The sequence below is a fragment of the Grus americana genome, chromosome 1 (genome assembly GCF_028858705.1).
Source record: "Grus americana isolate bGruAme1 chromosome 1, bGruAme1.mat, whole genome shotgun sequence".
Lineage (NCBI taxonomy): Eukaryota > Metazoa > Chordata > Aves > Gruiformes > Gruidae > Grus > Grus americana.
Window position 1 is genome coordinate 31,047,122 of NC_072852.1, and position 26,043 is coordinate 31,073,164.

Below are 26,043 nucleotides of genomic sequence, written 5' to 3' on the forward strand. Positions count from 1 at the left end.
GGTCAGCGTCTCTCTTGTATATGGGTTCAGACAGCACATTCAGTCTGGGATATATGGATCAGCCCCAGGAACTCCTGAGCACCAGGAAGTGAAACCGAAAGGTGAGCAGGAAACTGGGATCAAGCTCTTCTGCTTCCCAACAGATTTGTCTAACGACATTCTGCTTGTATACTGAAGTCTGCTATTTAAAAACAAGTGGCCATATTTAGATCTTTTGAGAATCTTGATCCTTTGGGGTATGTGTAAGTCATGCTCTGATAATTCACATCAGATGTAAAAGGCTGCTGACGTGTTCGGTGCCTTCATTTAGATACGCGCAACCGTAGCCGTATGCTTGCAGGGAAGCAGGATTTCACAAAGAACTTGCAGGTCAAATGAGGAATTATCTACAAGGTTATACAACAGCTGAGCAGTAGGGTTTGGACTATAACTCTGGATTTAAGTGTCTCAATTCTGCATCTGATGCCTTAGTCCTTTATTGGCTCTAACTTCATGTGTTTGGATGGAATTTTTCCCACGGGAGGTTTAGAAATGCAGCTCTAAAAGAGTGCAGCTAGCTGTTCTTTGAAAATTTTTGGATTCAGAAGATGCTGATCTAATTTAAAAACATTTTAACTCAGCCCAGGCTATACAATTAGAAGTAAAAATTGATTCAGCAGACGAGATGTGCTCAGACCATGGTGACCTGACAAACTGTAATAAGGCCCCCAAAATACACAATAAGTAGAGGCAAACGGAGGTGCCAATTACTCTTAACAGTGACACCCACTGTTCTCCTCTAACATTGTGTCACATACTTGTTTTAAATATATTCGTAAAGAATGTATTCTGTTTTCTAAATTAACAATAAATGGAAAAAATAAATGAAGTTCCACGTAGCATTAGTAAAGAAAATCTTTTAAGAATGATTTGATGCCACCACTGCCAGTGCCACGCTGCTGACTAGGAACTAATTATAGCTGCCCCTGCAGCCTTGTGTTTGCTCGCAGGAAGGTTTTGATTAACCGGCATCGCGCTGTTGTGACTGTCCACGGCCAGCAATGCTGCTGCTCGCGCAGAAAACAATGATATCACATATGCCGCTGCTGACTGAGGTAGGGGGGTGAATCGGAAACAAAAGAGAGTAAAACTGTTGCCATCCTCTTCGAAGTGCTGCACTTGGTGTACGTGTCCATTCAGTAATTGCATAGGAGTTCAGTCGCAGCAGGATTTTGTAATTACACAGCTTAATTGTTCCTGCCTATTACAAATGGCTCTTTGTTTCTGCCATTTGTCTTTCATATTCACCCACACTCTCTATTATATTTCTGTTTCCTTGTCCACCGCTTGTCCCCTACCAATTCACCCAGATTCCCATTTGACATTTCAGTTCCCGTAGCCACGCACGCCTCGGTTTAATTTCCTCATACCTCTGCTGTTCAGTGTTTCTGCCTCAGTAGCTCTCAGCCTGCTCCCCTACTTCCATTTCAGCTCCCACTCTCTCAGTGAAAACCGCTCATGCTGATTTTACTTAATGTAGTATAATTAAGGATAGGGTTTTTCAGAGGGAAAAATGTCGCTATTCATAGAGCAGAATGGAAAATTTGACAGGATGATACCAAATCTTCTGAACAGACTTTGCGATCCTGATGATGAGTCAAACAATATCCATTCACTTTTGGGGCTTTTGGGGTTGTTTTTTTTTGATTGGCATGAACCATTTTTGTGTTTGCTTGAGGACCACCCTGAAGGTCAGTATCACCTACAAATTTGTTAAAAACAAAACAAAACCAAACAAAAAAGCCTCCTGACACAGAAGACTAGTACTGAGGGAAAGATTTGGCTTTGGCTTGCTCACTACAATTACTTAAAACCCCTCTATTTTGTAACTATTTGTATACAAACAATGCAAATAATAAAACTATTACTTTTTGGATAGTGGCTGCTCCTCCATTACTTCTAGTGCATCCTTGAGGCCAATTTCCTGTCCTCCTGACACTGATTACCTCTTGGATCACCTCCTGTGGCATCCTGATGGGCAGCAGCAAGGGCAAGGATGGAAACCTGGAAGTACCCAGCTCTGTAGGACACCTACTTACTGTGCAGCTGGCTGGATCAACCTGCAGGGTCCCCTGGATCTGCCTGTATCTGCTAATACAGGTCCTGCATGTCTGTGCAACCTGACTTGGGCTGCCATGTTCTTCTGTTATCCCTGGATTATATCCATGGCATCAGTCTTTGTTAAGTGTGGCACAAGCAATGCGCGCAGTGCCTCGTGTTTAACTGCATGGTGGTCCTATGCTGAGTCCACTATAAGAGCTAAGCTATAAGGCGTGTAGCCTAGGGCTCCACCCGATCCTGTCAGGAAGCTTACTCCTTTCTCTCTATGCAGATGTCATATATGAAGCATCCAACCTCACTAAGGCCTTTTTCTGAATCTGGCATCTTTATGAGGAAATCACTGCTTGGATGGCCCAGGATGCTCACAGATAAACTGGCAACTTGTTTGGCATTAAAGGAAACTAAGGATGCCTGTGCCATCCACTTGTGATGATGGCAGAGGCACTCCTGCTTTGCAGATGATGTTTTCCACGAAGATTTGGATAATGAAGCAACCTAATATGAATTTGTCATGTTAATGTTTGCCAGTGGTGGCTGTAGTAAAGTGTGATAAAAACTTCTTCGTTTTCCAGGAAAAGAAAACAGAGAGGAAAAGGAGGACATTCAGTTTTTGGGCCTTGAGGATACTATCAGTGAATCTGGCTCTGAAACTTCTGGCACGGCTGCATGTTTGTGGACTGCCTCTTAGCCCAAGCATATCGCTACCCCTGGCCAGACTCTCCACAAAACACTGGGCTGCCTTCCCCTCAGAGCAGCTGCATCCCCAAACTCCCTGGCTGATGGAGGAGGGGGATTTGCACTTCCCAGATGATCTGCTCTAGGTGTTGACACTGGGGCTATCAGAGAGAGCAGGTGCAGAGAGCTGGTACATCTATTTTTTTGGATCTTCTCAGTTTGAGTGGTATTTCCAGATGGGGTAACATAGATGGCTTTGATGCACTTACTCTGTAATGGAAATCAAGCCTACTCCGTGTTTCCAACCTTACGTTAGTACCTTCACCAAACTTAAAGGGCTAACTAGAACAGTAGCAACATAATGTGGCCTTCAGCACAGCACTAGCAACCTTGGACCTTGCAAACACACCAGATGTACCCAGCAACTGCCTGCCACGACCCTCCATCCAACCAGAGCACACAAGCTACATCAGCTTTGTCCCATGCTTTTCTCACAGGATCATCTACACCAAAGAACAACAGCAGCTTGCTCAAGCCTCTCCCCTACTTCCATAACCCAAAACACAAGAGTCATAAATCATCCTGATGTTTGATCTGCTGTCCTTGGTGATTTACATGAGTTCTACTCCATAACAGCAAGGAGGTCAACCCTTTCAAGCCACAGTTACTCATGTTGCTCATCAAAACAGTTCAGGCTGACTAGTCGCTGGACTCGACTCTCTCCCAGGATACGCTTGACATGTACAACACAGGTATCAGCTCTTGCAATATACACATTCCCTATACAGACTCCTTAATTTAGAAGGGAATCTTCACAGAAGAATAACTTTGCTGGTCCAGTCTGCAGGAAGCATCTGCAATACCCTTATCAGTAGCCATTTCCACAGTCAAAGGCAGCTGCTCTGGCAGCAGTCAGTGAGGGTGGTGAAGTGAAAGACGTGTGCGTCAGGTGGCCAACAAGCAAGGTTCTGCGTAAAGAAGGTACACAGGGCTGCCTTTTTGGTTTAATTTTCTTCTTTAGAGTTATAATTTTACAGAAGGGTCTTTTTCAATCTGTGATAACACATTTTACTGAGGGCAGAGGCCAACAGCTCAAGTCTGACCTCTAGGCCAATAATTTTAAGGCAATTAGACCCAGTAATTCTTCACCATGTGTATTTTTATGGTCATATGTTGCTGTTACAAATCTAGCCCAGATTATGGCCCTGAGTATTTTGCAGTTGTCCATATTTCTTGGAGGAGTTTTAGACACATGTGGTCTGAATAGACTGTGTGGGACTGCAAACGTCCATGCTATGCAAGAGTCTGTGTGTCAGGAATGTGTGCTTGTTCTTAACCTGTGTTTGCACCAGTGAACAGCAGGTTCCTATCTGTAAATATTTTCTAGCTGGTGGCTCTGAAGACTTTAGCTTGCAAGACATATAAGGCAATATAGATCTTTTCTCCAGAAAAAAGTCTCAATGGTCTTCAGGAGATTCTCGGTCCTGTTATTCCCTTTCCTACTAGCAAACCCTGTGAGGTTCAAGTACTGCCTGCTTGTGTCACATCCCTAGATATGAAGACATGGGCCAGTGACATCTGTCCAACTTGTAGCAAGCTGATAATCTCTCATAAAAGGCATCTTCAAGTCACACGCATAGAAAAGATGCAAGAATTCAGGGCATGTAGCAAAATCTAGCTTTGAAGTCAGGAGAGCTGCATGGGAAGGAAAGCTGAGAAACTCATGATTAGCAGCCACAGAGCAACTTCAGAGGCTTAGTACATGTAACAAGTGCTGATTACAACAGGCATTACTGCCCCCTCAGTAACGTGTGCTCCACTGACACCCCAAGCTAGCTGGGCGTGCTGTGTCATCTTGACCACAGTGATCTTTTCTAGCATAAACTAGCTAGTTTGTAGTCTAACATGAATGTTATAGAAACTGCAGAAGCTGCTATTTTTTTTTTTTTTTTTTTTTTAGGCAGCTATGCTGCACATCTGTATGAACCTGGAACGGCCACCTTCCAGACAGCAGGTCTGTACCTAAGCGTTTCCATCACTAATGCAGGTGCCAACTTCTGCTATCAGCCATGAAGCCACTCTCCTATGAAGGGCTACAAGGGAGACCTTGGGTCTGAATGTAAAAAAGAAAGCGGGGCACAATGAGAGATCTAGGGAAGCGGTGTTGTGGGGTATCAAAGGGCACGGAGGCTAGGTTTCACACCGGAGGGCACTGCACCCATGACGTCGTGCGGTTGCGGGCAGTTGGGTGGTGCACCGGGAGCCTATTGTGAGCACAAACAGAGCACTGAATCCCATGGACCCTGCACTGGCGCTGCCGGATGCCCGTGGTGGGCTGACCTTGGCTGGCTGCTGGACGCCCACCAAGCCACTCTCTCACTCCCCACACAATTATTCTTATCTCTGGTTAAAAGCGGAGGAGTAGGGGAGGACTGAGTAATGAACAACAGAAAGTTCCTAAACTGTCTTGGTCTTCAAAACCAGCATATTTTTAAACAACAAGCTGAGAGTGGTCAGATGTACTGCTACAGTTCAGATAACAGCAGACACTTCCTTAATCTGGTTATTTGAGGTAGTGACAGGAATGCTGCTTGTGTTCTTCTTTTAGCACTTTTTTTTTTTAACTAAGGCTTCCCTGGACACTAATTTTTAATAGAATTTGAAGAATTGCAAATGGCTTCGCAAATCACTTCTTAATCTGATGAAACAAGGAAGGAATAATACAAAGGGTAAAAAAGCCTCAACATCCTGCTCTCATCAGAGTATTATGGGAAACATGTAAATAAAGAAAACAAATCAGTGCCCTGTTCACACTTCATCAACTGCCTAACAACTTGCAACCAGTTAATTACACACCTTTAAAATGCATGTACAGGAGAACTGATTCAGAAATAAGCTTCTATAATGAGAAAGGACAGCACAGAAATACTGACGCCACTCAGGTAAATTTAACCCTTTAAATTTGACAGTGCTGAAAGAACATACTGTATGTAATAGCAAAGTAACTGCTGTTTTATGCTAAGCATTTAATAACCAGTAATCTACAATGATTGCTCTACATTTGTTTATTGCTACTAACCTTTGTAACCTTTACTCCTCACTTAAAAGGAAGATAAGGATTTACACACTACACATAAGAACTGAATGCTAAGTTAGTTAGTGTTGATTAACTATATTGAAGACTATCAAGTGATCAGTAACATTAGGCTGAGTTACTTTCACATTTCCAAAAATTAGGACCCATGTAGCCCGCTAGCTCAGTAAACACAGTACTGCTGTGGCTAGTAGCAGCACATGAGCTTCGTAGCGACTTTGCAAATCCGCAAGACTTGTCATGCTTTGCCGAGCTTGCTTTAGCATGCCTGTAACTCTGTTTTACCTTGTTTACCTGTAACAGCAATTTTCTAATGATCAGCTGGTAATTGTCTGATATGCTGATCTCCTCTCTCTGGTGACCAGCGATAGGACATGAAATGGAATGAAGATGCATCAGGGGAAGTTCAGATTGGGCACTGGGAAAAGGTTCTTCACTGAGAGGGTGGTGGGTCACTGGAAGAGGTTCCCCAGGGAAGTGGTCACAGCACCAAACCTGGCAGAGTTCAAGGAGCATCTGGACGATGCTCTTAGTTATATGGCTTAGTTTTAGGTGTTCCTGTGAGGAGCAGGGAGTTGGACTCGATGATTGTTATGGGTCCCTTTGAACTCAAGATATTCTATGACGCTATATTTTACTTTTGTGTAATTTTATACAACCAGAATATGTGTTAATAAGTGTAAAAACAGTTACTTGTTAGAAGGAAATGTTTATGCCCTTACCATAATAGTGCAATGCAGGGGATTACAGTCATGGGATGACAGGAGTGGGGGGAGGCACAAGATGACACTGGTAACTCCAGGCCTATAAACAAATCACCCACAGTCAGTTAAACACACACAGACCTGGGAGTTGGGGAAAGCCAGTTCTAGAGGTAACAAAGAAAACAAACAGCTCCCACCACACTGAACCAAATCACCTTAGCACCTGTGGAGGCAACAGACAGATGAGCATAACACCAGAGATAGAGAGGTGGATGTTAGGGATTTTGCATAAGAATTTTAACTGTATTATTATTGAGATTTTTTTTCCTGTAATAGTACTGTTTTCTTTTCCTGTAATTATTAGGTGGGGACTGATAATTTTTTTATTAGCCTGTCAAGATTTTACCTACACTGACAAAAAAAATCTCTTGACTTTGCAAATCATGTTTTCTTCCTTTTTTCCTATGACAAGGATTTGAGGGTAATAACCGTTCCTTGAGGAAAACCCACACATTGAAGTTAACTGTTGTAAGTTATTTATATATTTTCCACCCTTCAAAGAATACGCCAGTTTCATTGACCACAGTTAGGAGTTCAGGAATAATTTTCTTGTGTTTCAATTCTTTTTTCCCCCAATGGAGAGGTGACTACAAAGTTTTATGCTCTGCTGCCTGCCTCACCAACTAGAAGTAAAATCTCCTTTATTCTGAGCGGGTTGTGTTTCAGTATGTATGAGGTATAACATACACAGTATGTGATGGTTAAAAGAGTATCAGCACTGAGGAACAGAATGTTTGTCCCAAGATCTTTATACAGTAACTTCCATATAGTGTCATAATCAACTCAACCAGTTTTTTTCTTTCTCTGTGTAAGTGAAGAGCACTGAACCACAGGCGAGTGCACAGGTACCAACGTCAGTCAGGCAGTATTTGGTACCAACTGTCAGCTGGGAGCCTGGGAGCTCTGGCACAGGCAGGGTGGGATGCTTCTCCTCCCACGACAAGCATCCCATACATGTCTACACCTGAGTGAGTCACTGAGATGTGCTCAGTGGCAACTGAGGAGAAACAGGCTCTTCTAAAATGTGATTTATCTGATTTCTTTGCAACATCCACCTGTGAATGAGATTAATCCTGTTCTAGAAGGGTCCCATGTCACCTCCTTGACTTACAGGAAGTTAAATCAAATAGTTCATATATAGATAGCTACGTTATATACATGTAGGTAGATAACTCCCACTGAATATGAACTTGCAGCAAAGAAGTTGCATTTGAAAAAAAAACCCACAAGAGCCCAGAAGCTAGCAGGGTTTAAGTGCCCAGTCATGTAATAAAATGGAGATGTGTAATAATAAAATAATACTGTAGATGCCATGACCACTTTTTTCCCCAATACAACAGCAGGTTTAAGATTTTATGGCCCTCTTTTGCGCCACACCATTTATTGCTGCCCCTGGGCCACAGGGCCTTCAATAGGACAATACAAAGCGTTCATTGCAATATTCATTTAAGCAATCAGGCGTCCTGCTCCTGTGCCCCCAGTGCCCTTTTGTCACCGGACCTTTTCTGTGCTCTCAGGCTGTTGGATCCAGCCCAATTCTCCTCCAACGCGCACCTCTTTAGAACAGTACGCTCAACACCACTTATTCATTCCTTTGCTAGGTGCAGGAAGATAAACGGGCCTTAAATACTCTACACATAGCTGTATTTGCAAATGTATGGTACTTGATTTTAACTCCAAGCAAGCATTAGGTATCTCCTATAGATTTTCCATGCTCTTAAAATGCAAAATGCAATTAAGCTACAGGAAACAGAATTAAATGTGTTTTTAGCATAAAGCTTGCCGCAGTCTTCCGAGAGTCTTTCAAATGGATACTGTGGTACGAAAGTTTTATGGATTGCCAAGAATGCTTTAATGGTACTCTCAGCTGAAAAGCAATTGAAGAGGTGGGTGAAAAGGGCATGCTTTTTCTTTATTTCAGCCACTGATGCATCAAAGCATGGAAGCACCAAAACATTTTCAGTAGCTATTTGTCAGAGTTGAAAGCAAAATAAACTATTCTCTACTTCTAGGTAGCAACACGACTGCAGTAGGAATACTTAGAAAAGAAAAGAAAAATAAAATGGTGTGAACATTGGTAATGCATCATTTGCAGCTGGCAACTTTAGTATCGGCTTTGATAAGTATCTTTTTATCTACAAATAAATGAAAAAGAAGAATGGGTATTTCCTGCTGGTTGTTTAGCACACGTATAATTTCAAAATGATGAAAACAGCTGATAAGCCATCATTTGATCTTGAGAAGTTTACAGCAAAAGTCTTTAATCAGAGAAGAGTTTCAGCTCAAGAGTTTCAGTGGGAAATACTTCATATCATCAGCTTCAAAAGCACGGCAACATTGAGGCACATTCCCATAAGATGCTTCTCTGACGTTACAATTGAAAGCAGAATACTGTGTTTTGCAGCAATATTTTTGAACATTTTGTGATGATTTCCCAGTTAAATTTTTTACATTATGGGTGATGAAAATGAAGATGGCAAATACCAGCAGCTGAATACTGTACTTACTCCTGTGCAATGCACTGAAAGGCTTATTGTAGAAGCTTACAGTGACTACACAACTGAAATGTGTTAAAGAAATAATGCACTAAGTAAAGGGTAATCAGCAACAAAACATTAGTAAGAATTATTTGATTCTAAAGGTAATGCTTATTTAAAAATGTGTCAAGGGAAACAAAAAATGAATACAATCGCTGGTTTACACTAGATAAGAAATATGCTGGCATCACACTTATTTCAGCAAACAAAATCACACTAAAGCTAGTTCTATTTTTTTGTGATAATGTTGTAAGCATTAAAAGCCATAAACATTGCTGAAAGGTTCAGATTTGACAAGAGGCTGGGCATGTTGTGTTTGCAATAGTGTGTAACAAGAAATTTTATAGATACGTAATTCAAGAGCCTTGTAGTAAAAAACCATCTTAGAGTATGTCTTCCAGTTCCGTTCCTTAATAAGTACTCTACGGTATTGTCTTCTAAGATAGTTGATTCCTATCTCAAGAACTATAGAAAGAGTATTGTACCTCTGTAAAAAGATGTGGTCAGACTACAGACAACTGTGTGTTCATACCTTCACAACTGGTTTTCAAAGACAAGATAAATTCAATTATAAACATAATTTTAGATTTAAACTTATAAATAACATTTTAATAATAAATTACAAATAACTGACTGCACAGTGACAGGACATTGTTTCTGACAGTGGCCTGACTAGACTATCTCCCAGCATCTAGTGAGGAATTCCCTGAGCCAGAGGTAGTTTCTATGTGCACAATGACCCTTAAAGGATTTCTCTGCCATTAACTTGCCCATCGACTCTTGCATGTATATGACCTATCTGGAAAAACCTCCTGCTTCACACTACACTGGCTCCTGCACTTGTTACGGCAGCTGATAAAAACAACCAAACACTCTGACTGTGAAATCACAAACTCTAATATATCCATTTGCACTAGACAGAAAAAACCAACCTCCATTCATGAACATGGGACTGGAAGCACAATGCAGCAGCCAGTTCCGATGCGCAGCTGGCGCGGTCGCCATCAGACCAGGTGAAATCTGGTATGCACTAGGGAACTCATCAACTGAACAAAAATCTTGTATTTTCCTGTGTGGATTACAGTATGTGCAACATACACAAGTGGTTTATACTGAAATATTATGTACAAACTCCTGATATTACACATTAATATTCAAACCAGTTTATTTTTATCCAATTGCAAAAAATGGCCACAACGACAGAGCCTTTGTGTATTTGGCTCGCCATCATCACTGAAGAAAATCACGGCTGCTGCAATCCAACGGTCTCAAGTTTTCCGGGACTCTTACACAAATACGCTTATAAAGATCAGACCAAGGACATTATTTTTTGTAAAGGGCCTAGCCTGCTGTGTGGCTGACACGAGGTAAACCAGCCTGCAGAACACTGCACCGAGCGTGCCAGAACTAAACGCTCGGTACAACCCCCTGCAGCCCAGCATCCCTCCCATCGCGCCGGGAGCTTTGCCGCACGGTCAGAGCCCAGCCGCCGCGCCAGGGCCGGTCCCGGGCCGCCGTTCCGGAGGATCCCGGCGGCCCCGTCCCGACGGGGCCTGCAGCCTCCTCACGCCGCGCCCAGCCCCGCCGCAGCCGTTAGCCCACGTGACCGCGAGCGGCTGGCGCGCGGCGGACGCACTGTCGGCCCGCCCCGCGCTGAAGGGAGGAAAGGGGTAAGCGGGCAGGAGCGGCGGGCGGGAGGCGGGTGGAGCGACGGAAGCCGGGCGGGCTCAGAGCGCGGACAGTCGGGGCGGGGAGCGCGGGGGGAGGCGAGGAAGCGGCAGGGGAAGGGAGAGGGCGAAGCCTCGTGGTGGAGGAGGGAGCGGGGACGGGCGTGTGGAGAGGGCGCTGGGGGGGGGGGAACACGACACCGACGACGGACACGTCCCGCGCGGCAGGCCCGTCCGCCAGGCCGCCCCCGTCGGGCGCTCGGTGCCGCCCCTCTTGCCCCGCCCCTCCCTCCGCCCGCGCGAGCCGCCGGCAGCCGTTGGGCGGAGCGGGGCGCGTGGCGTCCCTCTGGGGACGGTCCCCGCTGGGCGGGGCTGAGAGCCGTCTCGTCTGCGCGGGGGGGCGGCGCTGCTGGGGGGGAGGGTGCGGGGACCCATTGTCGCGCTGGCTGCAGAGCTGGTGCTGTGTCTTCGGGACCGCCCGGTGGATGACAAAACACTGACTGCGGGGCTCGCGGAAGCGTGGCGTAATGACAGGAGCGCGGCGGCACCGCGCGCGGTGGCGAGGCACGGCCACGCTGGGCGCTGCAGCCGCGGGCGGCCGCGTGTCCCTCAGCCGCTCCTGAGGCCCTGCCGCGCCGTGGTCTCGCTGGCGTTCGTTTCGCCTAGGATTCTTCCCTTGTCCTTTCCTCCTTTAAGTTCCCCATACGTTAATTCCCTGTGGGAAGGGATGGGATGGGATTCAAAGGAAGTGGCAAAGCTGATAGCGTGAAGAGCTGTTCTCTCTGTATATTACTTTAGTGATAATCCTTAAGGGGAGGAGGTCGGGGCCACACAGCAAGGTAGAGGTGAAGCACCATTAATCGTGTAGGAGGGAAGAGGCTTGAACGTGACTCGGTGGTTGAGCTCCCCGCTTCACTTGCATCTTGCCTGCAACTGGGACTTACGCACTTCTACGCTGTCGGTCCTGGGCTGGATGCAGTTCTTTCTTAACATATTTTCCTGCTTTATTAAATTACTATCAGATCTTGTATTTGTCCTATAAGGACTACAGTTAATGACAGTTCTCTACTGTCCTGATTGAGTGGCTTTCCTGTTAACCTACATCCTGGACATCTGAGAGATAAATTATTATTTTAGTTTATAATGATATAACTTACCTTAAAGTGGCTCCTTTTCCATCTCTGATACTTGTCCTTCGATCTGTTCTTAGGTTAATGCTTCTCTGTATAAAGGCCACAATGCTTGTTGATGAAGAGGTTTAGCCAGTTCCTAGAGATGTCTCTGTGGTCTTCTTGCCTTTTTTAAGGAAAATTAATTTTTTGGGAAGTCACTGAAAACCTTAGATAGAAAAACTGCAGCTGAACACCAAGTAGACTCTAACCTCTTAATATCTTTTAATTAGCCAGTATTCCATTGTGATTTTTTTTCATATCAGATCATTGCTTTTCTATTGAACTGGAATTAATTGAGTACATTGAGATACCAAAAAAGGAGACGAGTGATCCAGGAAAGCTAATTCACATCTCTCTAGATAACTTATTGTACCAGCACTTTTTTTTTTTCCTTATTCTCCCCAAAAAAGCATACATGCACACATAGTTGTTCATCGTTCAGTTAGGATGAAAATAGCAATTAATTGTCAACAGAATATGCTTGGAAGACAAGACTTCTCAGAGATTTTCAGGTTAAATGAAATAATTTCTCTGAAAGACTTTAGAATTAGACTTGTTTTTTCCAATATGAAGCTTTGTAACTGAATTCACATGCATTTTGTAAAAAAATGTAACAAATTTAACTACTGTGATTGGGAGATTTCTAGGACTCTTACATGTCTTTTGCTTTTAAAATTACTAATTCTTCTGTGTAACTTTTATTTGGTTACTGAAAATAATTTGCTCCTGAAATCGATGGGAAATAACTATATACGTTATATAGTAGTGGGTAGTATCTAGATCCTTGAGAATAATATTTGAATCGTGCTGAATAGTAATTTTAAGCCTCATACTGGTTTCACAATTGCAGTTGGAATTTTCTGTTGAGATCTTTATAAGTTGACTAGTGTGCCACAGATCCCAACTATTTCTGGAATGCCTGGATCCTTATGCTTTGCATTTAGTTCAACAATACATTATCATTTTAAAACAATAACTCTGTATTCCACATGATCTGTACTGCATGTATTTCATGATTTTAAGATACTTGTGGGCCAGTTAAATTTAGCTGCAGTTCTAAATAGCGGCCCAAACATACCTTTTTCTGCTAATTGATATAAAATTTTTGCGTTTTTCATCCTCATTGAAATCTTGACAAGAATGAACAAATCCTAGTTCCTCTGCATTAGAACTGGAATTCTTTCTGTTGAAAATAAATTTATTTTCACACTTGAAAATGAGTCATTGAAATTCTAGAACCATGTTCAGTTGAAAAATGTATACTTTAGTGTTCATATCATATAAAATATAAAGACAGGACAAGCTAAACCCCAAATTTTCCAGATACAAATCTAAAACCATTAGCAGTCAGTGCAGAATGAACATGTTTGTAGTTTTATAAAAAATGATCTTTTGTTTGCTTTTCAGCTGAAATTACTTAGTCTTTAAAAATGAGAAACACGATTCTGTTCATATAGTAAGGCAAAAATATAAATTGTAATTGCCTGAAATGTACACTGCAAGTCTTGAACTGCTGGAGAAACCAAGTACTGAGTTGTGTTAATAGTGCGCTGCTCTCTCTATCAAAACGATTTAGTACTTTTAACTGGTGTGTTCCTGAACTAATGTTTAGAGTCTTAGATACAAAGGGGAGCAGATAATCTGTCTCTTGCTTTGTGAAAAATTTACCAGTCTATGCTGGAAATTAACTAATCTGCAAATACTAAAATAACTTTTTGCTTTTCTGTTGTAGCTATGGATGCTTTTACTGTTAATTTTTCAATAAAATTTTTAATTATGTATTCCTCACAGTATTTGGGGTTCATTGTTTCATTGATTCCTCAGACATGAGAAATACATATGGTGGTTGAACTTGTCACAAATCCCAGACTCAAAATCAATATGGTGGTGAATGGTTATTACAGAGTACACTAGGTACGTTCTTAGGTAGTCCCACAGTGACCTCTAATGTTCAAGGATAAAACCTGAGTTGTTAAAATAAAGGAAGTTATTTTTCGAAGGTGCAACTTTGCATATTGGTTTGTACATTTAGTTTATTAATATGCCACAGACAGTAGGTAGTGAGTAGCTGGTTCATCAGGTCTTACTGCTAGGTTTCATGGGAATATTGTGTTGGGGAGTCAGTTCTAATTCCCCGCTGTTTTGAGCAAGTATGCACAAAGTCTTCTTTACCATAGTTGTGGGAGAACTAGTTATTTTTGTAAAGTACACTGACAATGGAAAATACCTTTCAAATATTAAATGCATTCTCTGTATTCTTTCATTTGGAATTATTTGTTCATACCTTAATGTTATTGTCAGTTATTATTCTGTCCTTACATACTCAATGCATATCTACATACTTGAAAGATTTGCAACCGAGAAGCTTGTTTCTCATATTTGCTCATTTGATTTTCTATTAGGCTACAAGAAACTTCCCTGTTCTGTACTAAACTTACTTGTTCTTAATCCAAATGCAAAAACTTCTAGAAGAGTTTGTTTCTGACAATATTCATGTTTTGAGTTGAATGCTCTTAATCTTAGGCCACTTATTCAATATGACATGAATATTTAACATTATATATTTTGGCTAAAACTGAATATTCCTCTTTTTTTTGTTGTTTTTTGCAAAAGTTTGATCATGAATGTCCACAACTAACGTGACAGTTTCATGGTACTTGAAAGAATACAGAGAGTTGACTAGATAAATGCGCAAATGCATTAAAAATCAAAGGTTATGCTTTTACTATAAATATAGTTTACAAATTTAGTGAGTTTGGAAGTAACACCTCATTTATGCAGTCTACCTGAGACCAAAACATAACAGCAGCAGGTAGTTGTTTGCAAAGGGCACTTCAAATAAATTTATAAAATTAACTTACTTTGCATGCATTGAATCTTTAAGCTGAAAGGCAACACAGAACTGCAAGAAGGTAAATACATGTTATGCTCTTCACTTAAGTGTGTTCCAAAATGGATGTAATTTAGTACTTTCCTTCATGTACAATGTATGTGAATGATTATTAGTTTCTCTGAAGATACAGAAACATGAGTGAAAACAGTTGTTCTATCTTTTATGTTAGAACAGCTGGTACTTTGCCAGTCACCTGTGGGATAGTACTTGAAGACTTTGCATTACATCTAAAGTTAAATGCTCTGAGAAGATCTGATTTAAAACAATTACTGTTTTATATTTATTTTAATATCACAGTGCCTGTAGAAAAGTGAGTGCATTGCTGTTCCTTTTCTTGATTGGAATCCTGAATAACTTGTTAGAACTGAGGGGTGGCTGATTACTCTCCATTCTGAGCTAGTTGTTACTTTAATTGCTGAGAGCAACTTTCATCTACAGTTGCATGTTCTTCTGCTTTTGCTTTATATTTATTTGAAGAGTGAAATGTTTTGTTTGGAAATACAAAACTGTCCATGAGGGTAAAATTCATGTCGTTGAGACACAAAATTAATTTGTAAGAATAAGCAATATGATTTTCTTTCCAGTTACAACCAACATGTGGACGGAGCCTTTGTACATGAGATAGATTGCAGTGATGGGATGCAGTAGTATTAGCTTGAAAGAAGAATCAGTTTCACATTAAACTGATTTTTTCCCCAGTAATAATTCTGTGGCAGATTAGGTTGCTGATTGTTGTGGTTTAAGCTTTTTTGTTTTGATGTGGTCCGTAAGCTGAAAGTTCATTGTATTGATCTATTTTTGTCCGCTTCTGGGAACTTCTATGCATGTTATAGTTCTGACAAGATTACAAAACTGGATTTTTATTATTGCTTTTCTGTATTGTGGTATAATGGAAAAAAATCTGCATATTTCATAGTGATGGGAGCTATTACATGGAAATCGTAATTGCTTTAATTCAAACTAAGGCATAAGAAAATGGTATATAATGGAGTCGAGGCTAGCAAAATCTGCTGCTTTGTATTTGGAACAAGCAAAACATCTTGGTATCACGATAACAAGACTAACCTAGGAGAAACAGAGCAGCAGAGCAGCACAGAGGTATTGAAAATGCTAATCAGTTTAGGATTTGCTGCTTCAGTAATGCAACAGTCATTTCCATGATCTGTGACATTTCCAGGCTTGCAACAGAGCAGTATTCTTCAATGACTGTGCGCCAGGGAATACAGGGAGATTTAATATCATGAAGGAATACTGTGAGGAAAACCTGTGTGTAGAGTATAAATACATTAATGGAATAGAAACTTCACCATATGGTGGAATAATACCAAGATGGAGTTGTCTTTTATTGAAGGATAAATGAGAGATCCTTCTGGAACCAGACAATATTTTTAAATGAAAACTTAAATGGACTGATCTATTTTGATTATTTTTAACTGAAAACTTACATGGATTAATCTATTTTGATTCTTCTGTGGCAGTCATCACCATCATATCTGTATGCATCAGCCCGTACTTGGATAAATTTATATAAATTAAATTAGCCTACTAAAAAGTCTGCATACTTGTACCCTTACAAAAATTATTGTAATATAAAAGTTACTGAAATGTACAACTAAAGTGGGAAATGAGGGTCAGGCTGCATGGCAGTAGTTCGCTCTGGCCTTGTATCATGAAAGACTGTAGAAAAGGTGCATGTTAAAAAGATGACACAAATTCTGATAGTGAGCATTATCCTGTTCATCATGTTTGTTAGACCAGGTATAACTTTGTCTTCAAGTTGTACCGGTCTTACTTAAAACAAAACCTTTTGTGCTCAATTTTATATTTCATAGGATGCAACAGAATTGGACTCATTCATGTGTTTTGGTATTTTCTGTTACAAAAGTCTTCCTTGTTTTCAAACCATATGTGCCTGAATTCTAGTGTGATGCCATTGATTTATAGAAAAATGCATATTGCGATTCACAGAGAAGTTGGTTATTTTGGTGGATTATGGAACTGTATATAGTTTAGTTACTAATTTCTGAACTAGATCAAATAGGTCATTTCAAGCTAACATAGCAGTCTTGGCTGGGTAGTTGTTTTGCATTAGGTTGTAATTCCCTCCTTCCCGTTTCCTCACGCCTTCTTGTAGAAGCACATCAGGGGCCATTTTATTTCCTTTGTGGTGACTGCTAATGCCTTGTTTTTACAGCTATTTTTCCTATCATACTTCTGTGGGTAATTTTTAAGTACCTAGATTTGCAAATATATTGTAACCTGGGGCTTTCTGAATGTTACTTGATGAGTTTCTGCAGGCTGTTTGATAAACAGTGTCTTCTAATGTGCAGGCAAGTGTAAGAAAAAAACCCGCAACATTTTATACATAGAGAGCTATCTAAATAGCATCTCTGCTCCATATGTTGTAGTACCCACGAGAGGCTCATTATAATCCCTGGACCTTTTGTGCACCAAATACTTCAGTCCAGATAATGCTGTGCTCCATCTGCCTTAATCTCTGAGCTGCACAATGTGAAATTCTTAATGCACTGACCTGCTATATGCTAGCATTTTTGATCTTGGATTTTTCTTGTCCATGTTTCCATTTCAAACAAGTTTTCAAGGTTGTTGCTTTGAAGTTTGTCAGTTCTACTGGATTTATCTGTGGGGTTTTTTTCCTAAACCAAGGATAATTTATAAATGCTGATAAGTGTATGCATCTGTAAATTATTTTTACTATGTTTTATGTGTTTGATTTTTTTGCGCCATCTTTTAAGTGTTGTGATTTTGTTGATTTTATTTGAGGTGTCATTGACTGGGCAGAGATCCAGAAATATGTGGTGGTGAAATTATTTTTTTCAGCAAAGAATCTTTTGCTTGCTCCACTGACATACATTTAAACCTGCTGTATAAAACAAACATAGCACTGGATTTCAGAATTTTACTCTGGAAACGTGACGCTTTTAAAAACTACAGATGCTTTAGAAATCTTTTAAATTTTATATACCAGAGAGTTCTACTCAGTATCATTAAACATTGATACTTCACAGAGATCTTATTTTTAGAAAGCACTTGAACCAACTGTTACTTACTGATTTATTACTTGGATGAATTCACAATTTTTAAGTAGTATATATGATGACCATCCTTTATTCTTTATCTATTAGGAAATCGTGTATGTTGTTCAAACTTGTTAGCATATCTTTATATACCTGTGAAATAATTACCTTCTTGCTGTTACTGTCCAACACTTCTTCAGATTCTATGTAATTAGATTTAAAGGTGTTAAAAACTTGACTATCCGTTCTGGAGGGTATTCTTTAAAATATAAGCAAAATGTAATTTAAAGAAGCATTAGAAGTAAATTTGTAACCTCAGACTCTATGAATAAAGTAGATTAGAGACTTGGAAATACTTAATTTCAACCTTGCTAAAATTTGTAATTCACTCTGAATGTTGGACATCAAAATTTTTTTATATATATGACAAGCGTATGTGAGATTTATGGATTTTTTAGTGAACCCATTCATTAATTTGATATAGAAAAATATAAATATTAAAGAATAGATATATCTATAATATAAATATAAATTAAAGGTAAACTAGAAAAATTCTATATTATAAATATAAAATTTATAATATAAAGAAAAATATGTAAAATGAAATATTAGAAAGTTATGACAATATTTCCTTCAGTAGTTTTCACAAATTTTCTCAAACTGATTATGTTTTCCAAGAAAGTAGTTAATTAGAGCACATTGAGGTTATAAAATATAATGTCTAAGAGCAGAATATTACCTCCAGGAGTTACAGCTATCTAATATTTTCTTTATTTTTAAGCAAATACGCCAACCAGAAAATTATCTGTTTAAAAAAAAAAAAAGGACCTTTGTTGTGTCTACTCTTTACTACCCTAAATTCTTTCTTGCAACTGCTGTATATGCTTATGATTAATTTTTTCCCTTCTTTTCCCCTAAGACCACCGAAGTATAAGAAAATAAATCACTGCACATTATAATGAAACAGTATTTATCAGTTGAGGATTATCCATTCACATGTACAGTTACTGGTAGAAGATAATACTGCAAACTGTGTTTCTGCTGCCTACATTCAAGCTCTTCCGCTGTGGCAATGCAAGACAACTTGAAGCCCCTCTTACTGAAAGAGTGATGAGTAACCTTACGTCTACTGACAGTTGGATGATGAATTATTGCATGGCAACTCTGCACGTGCATAAACTTATCCTATGGTAAATGCTTGTCTGTGTTTTTTGGAGGGGAAAGCTTATGAAATAGACCTGGCAAAAATGTGCACACTGTTCAAGGAGATGCTGACATGTAGTAACTTATTACCCTTGTGTTAAAAGTATTTTATTATATGGAAGGACTTAAGGTTTAAGATGGATTTGTTTTGAAGCAGTTCTCAAACTGTTTAAAATGTGTATGCGTATGTTTACTAAGAAGGGCTTCTACAGTGGACTAATCTATAGGCCTGCTCAGTTTGTGTCCTGGGGAAAAGCAGTCCCTTACTGTGGGAGATGGGGAACCAGGACACTTTCAGAATGTAACGTGTGATGGGAAATGAAGGATTCATCTTGGTGTGGATGGGAAATGAAACGAGTGATCAGTTGCCGAAGGAAGAAAGGATTCATTCAGGGCAAGTAGAGAGGTGCCTTCAGCACAACAGCTGTTGTTGGCTTTGGTGGCTTTGCAAATTGATTGCTTGTAGGGGTGCTGGTGGTGTTCTTCCCTTCATCTTTATTCATACTGTGCCTTGTAATAGTGCATGTGTCCAAAACCACAAAAGTAGGACCTGAACTCCCAGCTTTGTCCACAGCCGCTTAATACTCCCAGTGTTGCCTTGCAGGTGATGTACTGACAATGTAGCATTTTGTCTTAACTGTTTCGACCTGGCTGCTAGATTCTGTGTCACTATTAATTAGCTTGTGATTCCAGGAGCATATGGTTGGTCTCCTGTGGATTGTCTGACCAATTACTTTTCTTCAGATACTAGATTTTTCTGTAGATACCAGCATGGGGCTTTCGCAAGAAGTTTATAACAAGATCTGTCAATGGATTTAGTAGAAGGGATGGGGTGAACATTCATGCTTCATTATTAATGAAAACCAGATTTGACTATGAGGAATTTGAAGACTGTCTGATTTCTTAAACTTTTGTAAAAATTTCCTAAATCAGTCATATTGTGATACATCGGTCAGGCAAACAGAGTGACTGTAGAGGACATGGTGGATATCTTTGTGGGCAAGATCTCAAAATTGTGTTTTGAGGCTGATGTTGCTGTTAGAGTGGAGGAGGTCTGAGATATGCCAAACCTCATAGCAGAGGAGTAGAATTCCAGCCAGAAAACTCAAGAGTCAAAGTTGAGAATTAGTAGGTTGAGAGAAGGGTGCTAAGGTGTCTAAAATGGTACAGTTTGTTAAACAGTAGACAAACCCCTGATTTTTAGAGGGTCTATTTTTATGTGGAATAAAAGGTAAATCTGTTCCAATTGAGGCAATTGTCTCTTTTGGTGGATTGGTTCTGATAAGGAGTTCTTAAACGATAAGCTGAAAGTAAAGTGTTTTAACATTTGTCTTGAATTGATGAGGGGTTTTTTTTTCTGTTTCACAACCTATTTCAGATTCTTTGTGAAAGCTGTTGATGCAAATTGAAAATCTTTTCATGAAATGTGCAGAAAGAAAATATAATCAAATCACAAGCATTAAGTACATTTAGTCTTTTACTAGTTAAACTTGTGTTATGAGCAAGAGTTAAAGATGATGGTGAAGTATTTCCACTTTAAAAAAAAAAATAAAAAAAGATTTAAAACCTTCTTAAGAGGAATGTCAGAAGTAGTAGTAAAGATATTCCTGTCTTATAGAAGACAGATCTTGTCATTGCAAAGCTATTAATATCTATAAAGAATTTTAGTGAAGAATATGCTGATGACTTACTTTGTAGAAGTGGGTTTCCTCTCTTTAGTGTAATCCTTTATGGAATTAAGTAGCCATATCTGGGACAGAAATACTGCTTTCAGTACTATTTCATCAGAGTGATTTGAATTTGTATTTTGCATACAAATAGTTCATCACTTCCATATTTCTGAAGATGCAACAGAGAAACAATGTTTTCACAATAGTGAAATTCTAAATATTCTGTTTGTAAGAGGATTGAACAAAACTGCATTTATTTATGTTCTCCGTTATTTTGGTTGAAAAATAATTCTGTGCTCTTGAATATAGTGAAAGACTCGGAAGTTCAGGGCACAGTCTGTTTTCTCCTTCTATTACTGTCTGTTGGAGTTAGGATGTGATAGAGGGAGCACGGACTCCACAAACTCCTCTTGTGTGGGGTCTACCAGGGATTCATTAGGTGGAAACAACAGTTTAAATTGGATTTTCCAATAAGTGAAGGACAACATTTCTTATAATGAGACTGCAGTTACGTAAAATAGGCTTGTACCTTTGCAGCAGTACCTGGGTACTCAGCTTGCTTTTCAGAGGTAAAACTGATACAATCAAACAACTTGTGTTTCAGTGTACTTTGTAGGTATTTTTCAAGAATGATCAGTGGTTCAGGGCTAAATAAATACATGGGAGGTAGCATAATAAATAGTGAGTTGGAGTGGAATAGTCCCATGTGTGATTACTTAGCTGCCCAGTCTGCCAATATGCTTTTAACTTTCTGCTGCAGTAGTGAACAACGAGTCATTGTGTTACAGTGTGTCCCTATGGTATACGTGATGATTTGAATTGGTTTTACATGTTTGCAGTTACCACAAGTGTGGAAATGATGCATTTGTGCATTTTTATGTGTGAAAATATTTAATAAACAAATGATAATGTTTTGCAAATAGTCAGCTTTTCCTTACATAACACAATCCATCTTTGGGGGTTGCAAATTAATGAGTGTATGGAGATAAAATTACTTACAGAATTTTGGTTGTAAACTCCAACTGAATGCTCTGTAATTGGTGATTTCAATCTAGTTGATGGTTTGGGTTTTTTTTCAAAAATACATAATTAGGTTTTGTCTGGTTATATCAGTTTGTTTTTGCTTAGCTGAACTGTTATCATTGAGTCATTTTTGTCAAGTATTTCTGCTAGCACAGGATCACAAGAAATGGTCAGATTAGCTAAAGGGTAAGTGTCAAGTATCAAGCTCTCTTCTGTAGAGCTGACTCTTAAATTCTGATGAAGATTTCTGTTCTTCATTCTCATGTGCACATTCTTTTTTTTGTTTTGTTTTTTTCACCGTGGATATTGGGAGACTCTAATAGATAATGTAATTAATTTATTCTTAATAGCTCCTTGTTGGATTGCTACAATGTTATTGTTACTTAAAATTTGTTTTAAAATAACTTCCCCCCCCCCCCCCTTTTTCTTCATATTTTTCAGATCATGGCACAGGCTCAAGGTTTGGGGAAGAGATACATGAAAGCCTTTTTAAAAGGTTTCTTTGTTGCTGTTCCAGTAACCGTGACTTTCCTGGATAGAGTTGCCTGTGTAGCAAGGGTGGAAGGAGTATCAATGCAGGTATTGCTGGAAATATCTTTTATCTGTCAGGAAAATAAAAAGTGACTGTCCACTGACAATAACAAGGTGGAAAAAAATCTTTTTCTCAGTTGTTATTAAATGATCACATTGTAGTATGGAATAGTTTAATTTTGACTCTGTTAAACAAATACTTTTATGATGTGAAAAGAAAAGCTTTTGAGAACAAAACTTGCCAAAATTCAGTCTCAGTAGAAGGAAAATACATAGATAAGTAGTGAGAGAGACATATTTTTTAATATCTTCCTAGTAATTTAAAAATAAATATTTGGTTTTTGAGCACTACCTTTTGACTCTTGGGATTGAATTGATGACTGACAAAGGCTTTATTAATTTTTAGTAGTTGTATTATAGTAATTGTAAGGCAAAACTGGTTCTTGCTATACTTGCTCTTACTAATGAACAAGTATGGCTCAATTTCAGTAAAGAATACTGAAGATGGCTTGTACCTAATATTAATACCTATGCTTATCTGGGTGTAAGTATCAGTTCACTGTTTTTACTTTGGTTATACTGAATGTTTAGACAGTGTAAGCAAATAAATATAAATCAGCTGTGTAACATTTAGAAGATAAATACTCATGATAGTGAACAGCTACTTTGTTTTCTCTGGTATTGGGACTTGAAAAATGCATGTTGTAATGTAGTTAGCCAATTTTTGTGTTGTTTCTTTGCATTTTAAATCATATGCACTCTGTACTGCTGTGCATGACCACTGATAACTATAATTTGTTTTGTTCCAATGTTGCAACATTCCAATTAGCAGAGACTAAGGATTCGATTCTTGGATGCCAAGTCCTGTTTTCTGATTGTCTGAGTAAGCTCAGAATCTTGAAGAGAAGTTTCACAGCAATCAAGACCAGCTGCTGGAGTTTGAATTGTGCAGTATTCACACAGACAAAACTTGGGCTAGAACCTGGGCTTGGCTGATTTATGTTTAATGCTATAAAAAGCATGTGGTGGGGAGGAGGGAATGGCATTGTGCCCTTTGTGGCAGTCTGTAATCTGGTGTTTAACCTCTGTCAAGAAACCTTAGCTGGTCTAGAAGGCAGCTCTCACCTCAAGAACAGGGAACAAGGTAGAGTCATCGTACTCCAGTAATTCTGCAATCCAAGACCAGAAGTTAGGTGTAACATAAGTTTTCTTTGCCCTTTTCATGAATGTTATTCTGAATATTATTGATGACCAATCAAAGGTAGGAGAATCTCAGGGCTTACAGTTGCAGAGCCAGAAATTTGCTCTAGGAAGGAGGAGAGGGGTGGGAAACTGGGAAAACCAGTTTCATTCTCTTTTTACTATCTTCAGACAGGAGAAATGCAAATATATAACAGCACCTAGATAAGTACAAAATCAGCCAGATGAATACAACTCCCTCATTTTCCATCTCCTCAGTTTTTTGCCTCTTTTGGGATCTACAGCCACATCCAGGATTCGAGATGCAGACTCATCTTGGATTTTATGGTTTTGGTGTGTTTTGCTTTTGGTGGGGGTTTGTTGTTGTTGGGGTTTTTTTCTTTGTTCGGTTTTGCTACTAGTGAGCATGACCTGAACATTTAATTTTTGAGGGGTTGGGTTTTTTTAACATGCCACATTGCCTTTCATTGTTTGGGCTTTTCTGTCTCTGAACATAATGTTCTGTTTGACATCCATTATTGTTTGGATAGTTTTACTTCAGTAGCTGGAAAGAAATTTTCTAGATTTCCCTACTCCACAAGGCTATTGAGCCCTTGTGGTCAAGACCTCAGTTTTATGTTTTCTTTGAAGTCAAAGTTTCAAGTGTTAAGGAGTGCTCTGGTATTCTGGAGTGTTTCTTCACTGTGGTTGAAGGTAAACCACTTAACTGTGGTTTATCCATGGAAGATTTGAAAAACACTTACAGTTATTTGCTCAGATTTATGCAACCTGACAAAGAAGGATATGCACTGTTCGTAGTGGCTGGGGAAAGCAATATATATTCAGTGAGTGATTAAAATCTAAGCTCTTCCCCTGATGTGTCTGTTGACTAAACATTCCCTCTGTTGATTGAAGAATGTGTAGCTTGAAAGCTGACATTTCTAATTTTACTGACATCTCAGTATCTGTAAAATTTTCTGTCTGGTTTTATTCTGGACTGTAGCACTGAAATAGAAGTTTATTTTAAACTTCTATGTGTATAGATGTTTTTCAGACTACAAAAAAAAACCCAAACCAAACCTAACTTTCTAGTGCTTTTAATAAGATACTAATTTCCTTGCCAAGATTTATTAGACACCTAACTAAGTCTGACAGGGACATAATTATAAGGAATATATCCCTCTCTTGCAGAGTAGCTTGAAGGTGTGCTGGCCATTGCATTGCAATTCTGTCTATTTACTGTGTTCTCTGAAGAGCGATCTATGTTGAATAAATCTGAAAACTATGGGTATGAGGGAGAGTGAAGTTCAGTCAGCATGTAGTCATATATCCATCAATCGCATGCTTCCAATGATACCTTATTGTCTCAATTTGAAGATACCATGGTATGATTCCCAAGAATTTGTTTGTAATAGACCTCTAAAATGTCTAGCTGGCTTTGTGTACTCATCATTGTGGCTCCTGCTGAGCCTGAAATTAAAAGTTCTGACAAGAAGCAAGGAATAAATCTCTCTGTCATGCTTGCTCTCCTGCTCTCGTTCTCTGTTGTGCACTCTCTCTGCCCACCCACCCACCCTTTCTGTTTTTGTTTTGGACCAGTGTTACCACAGCTTCGTAGTTACTGAGAATGGTAATACTTTTGACACCCTGGCAAGCATGCTGAATAAAGGTTCTAATGAAAATACAAATTTTCTGATTTATTCCCAGTCAATTAAGACAGACTTCATGCATTTCATTGTCTCAAGCTGATTTTGTGTTTCTACAGTACTTTCAGCCACCTGTCATAATTCTTTCACTTGGGCTGACTTCGGTGTATATGAGTGTTAACTCTAACCTGTAGGGAATAACAGTGAACTATTGCAGTTTATAATTTTAACATTTTTTAATTGCTTCATTACCTTCTTTTTCTTTCCAAAATTACAGGGTTTTTTAGTCCTTACATGAGGTGGTTTTGTTGCTTCGGGTTTTACAGATTGATGTGTTCATCTAGCATTTTGTTAATAGTGGGTTTCAAGTGAGTTGTAATTTGTTTACAACACTGAATGTAAGTGACACAAATAACTGGTAATATGATTTCTTAATTGACTGCTGTGGATTCTTTGTGATTTCTCTTGTAATGCTGGATGTATACTTTAAAATGTTTGTTATCATATGGACATCTTGGTATCTATTTATGTTTTTTTTTCTATTGAGTTTCATTGCTTGTCTGGTATTACAAACTCTTCATACATAATGATGTGGGAAAGAGAACCCCCTATGGATATATAAATTTGTAAATTCATTAAATCAAATGGACTGTTTTCAAGTGAGATGGAAGATGACAGCGTATGTGCAACTTTATATGTGAGATCTATTGCAAATAGTTCAATACCAAGGATTATAGCAAGTAGCCTGACCAGCAATCTTTCACAAAGCATGCTTGTTTCAGCAGCAAACATTATTGAATGTTCTATTCCATTATGCATAATAGCAGTTGTAATTATTCTGTGGCAGTTTC

General features: G+C 39.2%; 1 protein-coding gene across 5 annotated transcripts in view; it reads left to right on the forward strand.

The window, feature by feature from the left end:
- Positions 1 to 10,641: 10,641 nt before the first annotated feature.
- The window catches only part of IMMP2L (inner mitochondrial membrane peptidase subunit 2), a 481,785-nt gene continuing 466,383 nt past the window's right edge, over positions 10,642 to 26,043 (forward strand). For 3 of the 5 annotated variants that reach the window (XM_054812772.1, XM_054812773.1, XM_054812774.1), the window contains exons 1-2: positions 18,922 to 19,130; positions 22,278 to 22,415. In XM_054812772.1, coding sequence (XP_054668747.1) covers positions 19,128 to 19,130; positions 22,278 to 22,415 — 141 coding nt within the window. In that variant the 5' untranslated portion in view covers positions 18,922 to 19,127. Of the gene's footprint in view, positions 10,841 to 18,921; positions 19,131 to 22,277; positions 22,416 to 26,043 lie in introns of those variants that run through there. The other 2 variants (XM_054812776.1, XM_054812775.1) reach the window with 2 other exon arrangements.